Source organism: Cladophialophora bantiana, assembly GCF_000835475.1.
Source record: "Cladophialophora bantiana CBS 173.52 unplaced genomic scaffold supercont1.23, whole genome shotgun sequence".
Classification (NCBI taxonomy): Eukaryota; Fungi; Ascomycota; class Eurotiomycetes; order Chaetothyriales; family Herpotrichiellaceae; genus Cladophialophora; species Cladophialophora bantiana.
Genome location: NW_015971597.1, coordinates 317,500 through 329,424, shown reverse-complemented (window position 1 = coordinate 329,424; position 11,925 = coordinate 317,500). Strand labels below are relative to the sequence as shown.

The 11,925-nt window shown below is 52.4% G+C and overlaps 2 protein-coding genes across 2 annotated transcripts; one reads left to right on the top strand and one right to left on the bottom strand.

The window, feature by feature from the left end:
• Window positions 1-583: 583 nt before the first annotated feature.
• On the bottom strand, window positions 584-2,354 carry Z519_11697 (uncharacterized protein; the record flags this gene model as incomplete). The annotated part of the gene is made up of 2 exons (XM_016769408.1): window positions 584-1,975; window positions 2,055-2,354. The coding sequence occupies 2 exons, from the start codon at window positions 2,352-2,354 to the stop codon at window positions 584-586; spliced, it is 1,692 nt and encodes a 563-aa protein (XP_016614392.1).
• Window positions 2,355-6,086: 3,732 nt separating this feature from the next.
• Window positions 6,087-6,861, top strand: Z519_11696 (uncharacterized protein; the record flags this gene model as incomplete). The annotated part of the gene is made up of 2 exons (XM_016769407.1): window positions 6,087-6,300; window positions 6,359-6,861. The coding sequence occupies 2 exons, from the start codon at window positions 6,087-6,089 to the stop codon at window positions 6,859-6,861; spliced, it is 717 nt and encodes a 238-aa protein (XP_016614391.1).
• Window positions 6,862-11,925: the final 5,064 nt, after the last annotated feature.

Here is an 11,925-nt window from a genome sequence, read left to right as displayed (position 1 = left end):
CAAATGGGTTGCCTGCGATCAACAATTCTGAGGCTCGTGGCTCACTGGGCACTCGACCTTGCAAGATCAGGGTCCTTGGCCGGATGGGGGTAAGCGTCACCACCTTAAGACGCGGCCTCAGCGGGAGCTGGCTCGCTGCGGACTCGCTGGGAGCTCCCAAGTTAACTACGCCAGCGGCCAGCGGCAGAAGGTTAACCCCCGAACAGCTCCTGTCAGTCCCCCCCCTTTACGAAGATAGTGATCGCAAGCAATGCTGTGTGAAGAGGGTATTATTGATCATTTTCGTTAAGCGATTTGCCTTCATATCCCTTTGCTGGATTGTGACTTTTGTCAACCACATCGAGTTCCCAGAGAGGATGCCCACCCACCCCCTATGCAAATGCAGCTAGGTCGTAGTTTGCTTCTTCCATTTTCCCCTTCCCATGTTCCGAGTCCGCTCGCTGGCTCCAAAGCGGCATTCCCCGGCCTGAACGCCTACGCTCAAAAACGGCATTGATATATGTATCTGGATACCCTATCCTGTCTCTTTATCCAAACAAAACAAAAAGGCGATTAATAACACTCAACCGTCAATTGTCCAAAATCATTTGAGCCGTAGTTTTCGGAGAAATCGTTTCATTTTGGATTCCTCAGCGGGTAGTGTATCCCATACGGATACTGCGTTTCCGTCCGCGGACGCGTCAGGCCGCTCCAATGGCGGTTTCTGGATCTTCTTTTGATGATCTGGTTGTGATTGTTGTTCCTCCGGTGAACGAAGATCTGGTCTCGTCAAGGTCATATGCAACGTCATCTCCCGATCTGTAGGGATGCCGCGAGCATATGTTTCTGGCTGTCTTCGGATTGAAAATGGTCTTAGTCCTTTGACCCCATCGACACTATTCTTGTGTGATTGTCGGTGCATGTGGAATACCGCTTCTTCAGGGGTTCGAGGATCAAATATTGTATCCGGTTCGTCGCCATCGTCACCATCATCCCCCGATAGCGATGGTGTGTCGTCATGGAAGAAAGTTCGATTAAATTCAGGTCTCGGTTGCGGGCTTGTCATCGGTCTGAGGTGGTTCCACTGTTCTCTTTCTTCTACGGAAGGAAATCCAAACTCGATGGCTTCATCGAACTTTTGTGGAGAGGCGAGATAGAGCCTGAGCTTCATTCGAGCGGCCGGGTCTTGGTAGTGCGTTGCTCGAGGATCGATAGATGATATTGACGCTTGAGACCGCAGGTGTTTCAGAGAAAACGAAGAGGAGCGGGTGTGAGGAGGTCGAAAGGGTAATGCTGGCGTCGGAGGCGCTTCTATAGGAGGACGGGACGATGATGTCGAACTGCGACCACGGCGTATAGAAAGACTTGAGAGGGAAGGGTTTCGCCGTGAGCGACGCCGCACTGGTGCCGACACCGACATTGTGCGGCGGTTTGTTTCTGCAATAGCTGCATGGTAGTCGTCCAACTTGAGATCGAGATCTCCTTCATCCTCCAACCATCGAAAGCCTTCTATTGAGTAATCGCCCATGTCGATAGCAGAGTCAACCCGGAGTTCGTCTTTGGGTTGTTCGCAGTCCACGATGGAGGTGTCGTCATCAGACCCTCGACGTTTAAACACGGCAAAATGACCAGGATGCGAACTGCGGCGACGGAGCGTTTCGTCTGCCGAGTCGAGAATGATGGTGTTTTTCTCTTGAGAGTAGAATGAGCACTCTTCCCTCGAGAATAACTTTTTCTGGACGGCAGGGGGCAAGGAAGCGAACCAAGCGACAGTGTTGGGAGTGATATCTGCTGCCGAGCAGCGTCTCCTCTGCAGTCTTTTGCCGTTGAAGAACTGGCTGGTCTGTATGATTCCGTGGGTCAGGATGGTGAAAGTGTCGGAGGGTTGGGTCGTGAAGCTGGCATTGTTTGTGGGATGAATCGACAATTGGGAAGGGGGACGTGAGAGGTGTCTGCCATCTTCGGCCAACCTGAGACGTTCTAAGCTACTAAAATACTGGTGCAACACATATGTTAGCCGTGGACCTGCAGCCTAAGCGATCGAATGAAGCTATCATCTTGTCTAACGGTCGCACAAGACAAGCCCCAGAGGTGGTGGAGGAAACCATTGGGATTCTGCGTCGTGTTGGTGGTCCCTGCTTCAAGGAAGGAGGATCGTGCCGCGCCCAGGATGCCTGGGGCTGCCCATTTGGGCTAGGGGCAGCAATGCCTAAACCCCAAGCATCCCAAGCCCAGAGTTGTTGGCAGCTGGCGGTGATGATAGCGCGGATTCGGCCTCGGTGGTGCGGTGGATGCAGGATGATCTGGCCGGGAATGACGTGGGACGGGCCCAGACAAACACGGGCGTCTTGCACGGAGATGGCAGTGATGTGCATCCTTCTGCTGTCTCCCTTGCCCCCGTTTGAAGATCATCGCGAAGATCCCGTTTCACCCCAACGAGGCGATCACTAGGCTGTCGGCAGAGGTGGTGTTGAATTTCGCCACAAGCGGGAGCATCTTGAGCGAAATAAAGGAAAGAGAGATTGGATAGAGACTAATGGCAAACTCACTTTTCGAACCACAACGGGAGGTAGAGTGTCAAAAGCCACGGCACTGGGAAACGAAGGGCGTCGAGAGCGCCGCATACTGGAATAAGTCTTGGTGGGAGGTTTTGGGCTAGCAGTGGTGGCAGTTGTGGTGGTGTACTAATTGCTCCGCTTTGGCTTTGGGATTCCGCCGCATATTCTTGCCGTGCCCTTTCAACGCGTCTCACCCAAGAGAACAAACTTCTGGAGTAGGTAGCCGTCGATCGGTATGTAGGTAGCTTGGTAGGTCGCTTTTTTGGCTTCTGAGAGCTGAACGGTTCCTGACAGTGCCCCGATGATCGACCCTGATAGCTGCCTGTACCGTCGTGCACACAGTGGCTAGTCTCACGCTTGGGGCATAAGGGGACGCTTAAGCGGACAGGCGGACAAAGGATATATACCTATGGGGACTTGGGATAAAATTAAACGAAGCTGTGGGTGTCTGGAGGGAAAGAATGTGAACTATTATAATAGTAACAGAGGCAGAAGAGAAAATCTCAGGAAGTCCGGAAGGGATGGATGATGAGGCGCTGTCATCTGGCGCTGGATATATGTCACCGATATGTCACTTGAAGAAATGAGCACTTTCTCGAGCCGTGCTGTGCGTGGCCCTGGAATCCTTGGGCTGAGATTAAAATCGACTCCGTGCATGGGCAAGGAAGCCCTGCCCACTGACTGCCCACGATGCAAATGCAAATACGGCCTAGATACAAAGCCCTGCAACGTCTGGAACCCGTCGTGGCGCTCCTGCTTGCACGTCTAGACCTGTGCTGGCCCTCGCTGGCCCTCTGTCTCTCCTCATCCATCTTACTGGTCTTGCTGATTTTGACGGATGGGCCTCACGCCATCGGCTGCTTTTGAAACGCCCAATCCACACAAAACTCTTCTGTTGGCGCACTATCTTCCGCGAGGCGTCCTTGTGGTTCTGGTTAAGCGACACCGAGTTCATGCCGCCATGCGAAACCTCCATTGACCAGACGTGAGCTGCCGAACGAACCCACTAGATCCAGCAACGAACTGCTTCAAATGGTGTGGAATCCCGCATCCGCATCAGGTATACGGAATGCTGTGCCACCAATTTATCTGGCCAGCTCCCACCCTGTATGTCGCTTCATACTTGTGTTCAAAAGGACCTCGAGACAGGAACATGACGCTAATGGTAGGGGGGATGTGGCACCCCACCAAAGAGAACTCGAAGAAAAGGCACGGTCCACTTCAAACAAACAAAATCTGTTAGTCTGCCGGCCGACATGTCATATTATTTTCGGCGAGCTCAACCTGTCAAGATAGCCCCTCGCTTAGAATCCAGATTCGCTGCATTTGATGCTCTCCATTTCCTGCGATCCAGCATTTTTTGACTTCGTCCGGCTGGAGGGCTAAGAGATTTGGAGCGTGTTGTCTGGCGCCTTAAGTCGCGTGGCAGACAGGGATAGAGAATAACATGCTGCCCATCAGCTCCATTCAATGCACAGGACACAACTTGTGGCTGCAGAAAAGTCTCAGATGTCAGGAGATCGGAACGCCAGCAAGCGAAAGAGGCGCACGAGAAGCGTAAGTTATCTTGATGTGGTTGAACAAGATGTTGTCAAGCTGCAGCCAAGTCAGTTCGAAATTCAAGGTACTGCTCCTTCTGAAATGCTGTAGTAACCACGCTCGAGAGTGGGGAAAATTGTGCAACCATCTGGAAGGAAAGGCGAGGACTAGCTGTTCGCGAACTATTCCGTGTCCTGCCAGCCAGAATTTGCTGTTCGGACTGATACGGGAAACCAAGTGCACCGGCGCCCTGATACACCTGTCCAGTGATGTCTGACTGTGCCATCCTTTGTTTGGCTTAATGCAAGTAGTTGGGTGCACCTCTTCGGGAGTGTCACGAAGCGACCTGACATACTACAGTATGTTCGATGGCTCTCGCGGCTCCCTTTCAGGATGCAAAGGCCCTTTCCATCTCTACTATCTATATCTGAGGTCAGCTGGGAGCAACAACCACCCAGAAGGTACCATCGGAAGTGAATGCTGAAGATTATTATGTCTATGTGGTCAACGGAACGTGTATGCTGTCAAGTAGTAGAAATCAACAAAGTCAGGTCGATATTAACAGTCCCCGGCTCGGCAGGTACCGCATACTTGTGCATTTCAGCTCACAATGAGCTAGACGGCAACGAGGAACCATAAGCGCAGGCTAACGACCGGGATAGGTCCTTGTTTTCTAAAGTAGCAGCCATGTTGTTGGCATTGGCGACGAACAGGGTTGTGGCTCAGCACGGCGCGAAGAGGCGTACAGCATAGCGATCTTTTCTGGGGTCGTCCATGAAGCAATGGCTGTAAAGTGGTGGTGTGAGCGGTAGTATAAGGGATACCAAGCGGATGAATTGCTGACAAGACACCGGAGTTCGGTCCCAATTTCTCCCTGGTTCTGGGCATCTTGGGTGGACAGCTTTGGTAATTAGCGGGATATTTGCTGGCAAGGACCAATCAAGGGCTTCACTCAAGTCTCTTTTTTGCCAGTTAGAGGGGTGTCATGGCAAATTACTTGGTACTTGGTAGACGCAAAAGACCAGTCCCTGCGAGTTGGACAAGCGGAAAGGGGAGTGGGGGTTGGCTAGGGGTATGCGGCATCGGACCCCGTCGAACCTCGTAAGTAGGTAGACGAAGCGAAGGGGACCTTCAGAGGGGTTGGGTTGTAACAAATAGACACCACGTTGAATTAAGTATTGACAGCGGCAAAAGGGCCTTTCTATTCTTACAGACTGCAAGACTCGCCAATGAGCTCACAAGTGAGGTCTCGGTGAGGTCCAACGAGAAGGAGCAAACAGTCCGGAGGGAATCCGCAGGTCTCTGAAGGGCCGCCAACCACGACGCGGTGCCTGGAACAAGGTCCCATTGATCCCTGATGGTGCCGAATGCGGGGAGACAGTCGGCAGCCAAGCGGTGATGTTGTTGGTGGTTGCCGCTGGTGACATTATCGAGTGGCGGTGGCTGCCGTGGTTAATGAGGGCGACGTTCAAATCGAGGCTGAAGAAATAGGGGGCCACACCGGGGTGACGGACCACTCGGACGCCCCTATTCCGCAACCCGTTAGGCTTCCCTGACGTGCTCGTTCTGCTGGGAGCTGCTAGAACCGCTAAGCTCCTAGCCCAGGCGCCAAGTGGCCGAAACAGGCTCGCGGAGGTGGGTGGTTGTCGCGGCAGGTTCCATTAGCACCATTAGCACCGTAAGCTACCATTGGCATCATTGGCATCGCAACCCTCAGCCAACGCGACGGCGCGGTTGAAGAAACACCCCCCCGTGTCATTGTCTCAAACAAGCACTCAATCAACATCTGCGCTTTTTTGCCTGCGCCCTCCTGATTTATTTTGGTCGTCTACTGACACACCATCCTTCCTCAGCTGAAAAGTCCTCTGCTTATATCTTCGGCATCGCTCTTGCGTTGATATCTGTAGGACTTATCTCCACCTAGTCCTCTTCCTTGTACCATCGCTTACGGGCATCGCGCTCCATCCCTCGGCCACGCCTTCTTCTTCCCTCAATCTCCCTACGCTAAAGATGCGTTTCGCACACGCTTTGGTCGCTGCGCTCTGCGCAGTCGTTGCGTCGGCCCAGCAGAACAATGCCATCAGCATTCCTGGTGGTCAGGGCACTTTGGACGTGACGGCAGGCCAGCCCCTTACTATTGAATGGACAAATCCCTCAAGCGGCACCGTTACCATCAAGCTGCAACAAGACCCTATCACCCCTGATTCCGGTGTGGTCCTGGCGTGTATGTAAACACCTTAACTATCCTTCCGTTAAGAAATAACGTACTCACCTGAATGTAGCTGGTGTCCCTGCCTCCGCCCTAACGGCAACCCTCCAAATCCCACCCCCCGAGGATGTCAACTCACACGTCTACACCATTGAAATCATCGATGATACGAACCCCAACAACATCAACTTCTCTCCCAATTTCGGCATTCAAGGCGCGACTGGGACGGCCACGGGAGTTGCCACTGGTACCGTGAGCTCCACCGCCTCAGCTAGCACTTCTGGCAGTACCTCTGGCAGCAGTACCGATACCGCGTCTGGCACGAGCACGGATACGTCAACAATCACTTCAACTGACAGCTCTAGCAGCTCTGCTACCACCGCGAGCAGCAGCGACAGCAGTAGCAGCGAGAGTTCAGCAACCACCAGCAGCTCCCAGGAGACGACCGCAACAACAACCTCTGCTTCGCCGACTGAGACCACATCAGCTCCAGACTCCAACAGCAACGGTGCTGGCAGTCTAAAGGTCCAGGGAAGCCTTTTCGCCATGGCCGCCGGGTTGATCGCAGTCTTGTAAAGTGTCCCCCTGAGACGAAGTCTAAACACAGAATCCGATTCTCTTGTACAATCTTGGCATCCACTTCTCTTGCATATGGGTATGTGTATACCTCGGCAGCAGTCTGTGTTTATAACATCTCTGCTCGAACTTGAGCTTTGAGTTTTGTCCTGTACCACTTTATTTATTCCGACAAAAAGGAGGTTCTATCAGCCGATTTCGAATGGCACATGATTGCTGAGTGTGGACGCGATGGGTGACAGTACAGTCATGTGGAGCATAATGGAGCATAGAGGTGGATTTCCGAGCATGGCGCTTGTTTGATCAAAAGAGGAGCGGAAGCTGGGTCCTGGATAACACATGTTGTGCTTTGAATAGCATCAAAAAGGATAATAAAATGTGTCAGCTGAAAGAGTGTTGGGTCTTTTTTCCATTTTCCATTTTCCATTGCTCGTGCTAACCTCAGGACAACGGCATCAGCAGAGACAAGGAAATAGGATCAGTGAGAAACCATTACTCAGAGAAGGCAGAGATCCCTCACACAGGCACAAACACAGATCAGACATCAACAAGCAAACAAACACATTCAGCCGGTGACGGTTGTCGACGCTTGGGCGACGCTTGGGCACCGCATTCCACGCGGGAAAAATGCAGACTATCAAGTTGGGCAGCAGCAGCATGGAGCAGAGGGCTAATCGTTCGCTTGCGCAGGCGGATGGAGGACGAGTCTGACCTTATTGCTCAACCTGCTCAACCTGTTCAACATTTTGCTGGTCTTATCGGATGGTGGTAAGACGGCTGGAAGCCTACGCCGTTGAGCACCCCACAGTCAAAACAGCGAAGAAGAAGAAAAGTTGATCCTAGCTCGGCCGCCAGAACCCAAGGACTACTGTTCAAACATACGCATAGAAGGGGAAAATTTGAACCCATTGAGCCTCAGCATCTTTTTCTTTTTGGTTTACCACACCGGAATGGAAGCAACTCTGTCGACCTGTTTTTGCACGTGCAATACCCGGTGCTGCAGTCCACATCAGCAACGTCCTTGCAGCACCCGGCAGAGCGACGTGCATTATCAACTATCATTCCCGCCCCAGTGTAAACCAATCAAGCTCGTAAAGAATTCCACGTTGTTTTGTTTTCACCGCCATCTCTTTTTCTGAGACGATAATGCAAGCATTTTTGTCTTGTTTGTCATCTCGCCTCGCCTGCCTGCCTCCGTTGAGACACACCCTCATCTTGTTGAAATTTTCGTTCCCGCTGCTAAAGTTGTCTGCGGCGCAATCGATCGCAGGGGCTATATCACTCGATCCAGTAAGTTTTATCGATCGAAAACTGGATACTGGATATCGAAGAGGAGAGACGAAGCAAAAAAAAAAGAGGAGACGAGAGTATTCAGGTTGACTCTCCCCCTGCATCCACCCATTTCCACTTGTTCTTCTCCTCGTTCCCGCCACCGTTGTTCTGTTCTGCGCTGCGATGTGGCGCGAAAGTCTGGTCGTTGTGGTTTCCTGCAGCACACTCACTCCACAGCAGGAGGTTATGGAGTACTCCGCCCATAGGAGACTGAATTCCGCGCCATGCATGCCATGCCATGGCTACGCTGCGCTACGATATGGCTACATATGTGGGAACTTGGCTTGGCTTGGTCTATCACATCCACCGTCTACGAGTTAGGTACCGGATGCCCTTCGCTATCACTGTGACAATCACTGCGTATCCGGCTATCAGTTATCAGCTACGAGCTCCTGACTGAGCGGCCTTGCGCATCAGCCAGCCTTGAGCATGCTGTAACGTATGTAACGTTACCTATCTGGCCAGCTATCCACCCGCCCGCTCACAGCGGAGAAACTTCCTCACTTCTCACAAACGGCCATGCATCGATCCACTCGACACAGTAGCTGTCCCCGTAGCTAGTCGGTCGACTAGTCCAGTCAGTCGGTCCGTCAGGCAGTCATTCAGTTGGTTAGCCAGCTAGCTAGTTAATGTGCACACGGCTCGCGCGTCCAGCTCCAGCTCCAGCACCAGCGCAGACAGCATCAAGCCATCCAAAGGCTACAAGCTAATGTGCTAGGATGGTTCGTTGTAAAGCCCCCGCTCTGAGCGCCCTCCCTTCCTGGCATGTGGATGTATGTCTGAAGGGACTCCCGCGCTTGTAGGAATGGACTTGTTAGGGAATGAATGGAAGAAGACAGCTATTAACCCCTCGTTAGCCCGATTGGACTCGGCTTAGCCTCGACCTCGACCTCGAACTCGGCTCACCCGACGAAAAGCCATCCGTCACAGCACCACTGGGACACTATAGTTCACGGTCGACGTCGACGTCGACGTAGTCGTTTAGTCAGCCCTCAGTCGTCGCAGCTACATACATACTCCACTCACATACATCTTGTAGGCACGGAGCACGGCGTCCCTATGTCGGTACGTATTCAGTTGGGTTTCAGCCGGCCACTGGGCTCGCCACCCACAGTACGTAATCGAGGGAGGTAGCGAGGTAGGTAACCCCCAAGCCGGATTCAAGTGGCACAGTTTGCACAGTCTGTCACAGAATATGTACCTTAAGAGTGCTTAATAACGTCAAAGCGGCCACTATGTCGAATATCACTGACAGTATAGGATGAGTGACAGAGGACCACTATCCCTAAAGGTAAATAACATACTTATGGTGAATGAAGGGCATCTTCGATCTAACAGTGAGTCACTCCAGACGCTGCTACATGTTTTTGAACCCGGCTTGCCCCTAAGTACCGTTCTCAGTACTATGAGCCTCATCTATCTGGTTCTGGTTCTGATTCCGGCTCCGGTTCCGGCGACCGGATGGATCGCCCCGTTGACTGCGAGTCAGAGTTGTAACATGGCGAGATGGTTGTTGTTGTACGTGGTCCAGCCAAGCAGCCACCCTTCATGGCTGTGAACGAGCCTGCTTTGGTGCCCCAATAGAGAAGCTCAAAGACTCTGGTTTGATGGGCGTTCTGGGTGCTCGACCGGTACCGCATCGTTGGAAGGTAAGTAGTAGTAGTCGCCCTGGCTCGTGGTCAACTGCCCTACACACAGTCAGTGGTTTAGAGAACGAATCCCACCATTGATCAAGTGTCGATTTCAGATTCGCCATCTCAATATGCTTTTTCCCCTTGACATGTCCCCTTATTCCCACCCCCCGAGGAGACGTTGTGTGGCACCCGAACATCCTTGGCTCGTATATGTAGGTAGGTAGTGGGAACAAAGAAGACCAAAGAACCCCTGCCCGTCACTTGTGCGAACTTGCCGATCACGACAAATCATTAGACGCCGTGGTAATGGACGATCGGGAGTATTTTTGCCTCCTTCTGTCAAAAGTTCTCGAGCCCATGGGCCATCACATCACGTCTATGGCTGGAGTTACTCGTAGGTAAGAAATACTCCGGCGGGGGGACGGGGAGTGTGGTGAGACAAGCCTCAACCTTCGAGGGAGGCACAAGTCGAAAAGTTAATGGAAAGGTTTCTCAAAAAAAAAAGGATTTGCCTGGACAGGGGATTGCAGGGTCCTCGCTAGAGGTCGTGAGAAGTCGTGGCGACTGCAATGGCGGTGGTGGTGCCATATTTCGCCATCGCGATGTCTTGCATGAGGTGCTTGTGGTAATTTTTCAAGGTATCACCTAGTCAGTCAGTCGCTCGCTCGCTAATGAGACTCGATGGCGAGCGTCAATGGGCTGGGGTTGATGGCAGGGCGGGGATGTTTGGGATGATGGTCGATCCAACATGTGAAGATCCTCTTAGTTGCGAGGACGAGAGTGAATGACAAGACGTGGGGCAAAACCCAAAAACACAACAAAGAAGGTGACACCACCCTGACCACCATCAATCAGCCTCAACTCCAAGTTCGGGCTTTTGATATCCTTGCACGCCTTTGGACCCTGGCATGTCTTCCTCCTCCTCGTCCGCTCCGTTGCGTGCCTGTTGATCTCATTACGTAGCAAGTTTCTCGATTCCCAACCGCCGACTGCCCCCGATCTGCGTCTTGGGGTGTTCTTGGTCCAGACTCCTGCCTAAATGGGCATCTCTAGACCTTTGACTTTTGATGTCTCCATATGCCCCATGTCCCCCCCTGTCTTGTTAGGCTTGTGAGCTTTGACCAGCACGCGCATGTCTCAAGCTCATTGGATGCTTCGCAAACAGTAGCGCCGACGCCGTCGTCCCAATTTTTGCGGGGAAAAGGGTGACAAGATATGCGCCATGCTCACCAGGGTTGGTTACACAGATGACGGTGCCCGGGGGGAAGAAGGGGGGCGGTGTTCGACACGAAGCAAAAGATAAGGGGAGCGCGAGGGGCTGCGTTAACTTTACTCGTATTGAGTGGCTCAATACCCCGGGGGTATTTGTGGAGGGAGATCAATGATCGTTCTGGCATTCCATTCGACAGACTGTTTGCGGCACGTCATGCATCTTCTTGTTTGTGCTATCAAAGCGGAATGTTCATCATCCCCCGTATGAATGCAAGAAGCATTTTGGAATGCTTGATCGTCTGGGGAACCGAGGCCCGAGCATCATCCACACTAAACAGTTTGCCGGCGAGCACTGCGAAGTGCGCACGCGAGCTTCCATCTTCACATGCGCCACCACCACCACCACCACCACCACCACCACCACCACCACCACCAACTTCTGCGGTTTCTTCCGATATCATAGCCAACCTTCTGCCGGGCTGCTCATGTCGTCTGGTTTCATCTTCTCTTCTATTCGTACCGCTAATCCGTCGGGCCGTCTATATCTTTCGCCAAATCCTTATCCCATCCTCCCAGCCTTGTCCGATTTCGTCCGATCCAAATCCCGGCCAAACCGTCCTCTTATATACAAGGCTGCACATATCTCCAGATTGCTGCAGTCACCTGACTCATGTAGACCATTCCGGATTCCATGTTCAATCTTGGTCCAAGTTCTGGTCCTGTAAACCTCATCATATAGGACTCGGTTTTGCCCCAACTTGATACCGTAATTAGACTCGTAATGTTGCAAAAATCCCAAAAAGAAAAAGAAAAGAAAAACACCACGCTATGCTGATGGGAAAATCATGGCAGAATTTTTCCCCGCCCAAACCGGTCGTGTAGCACG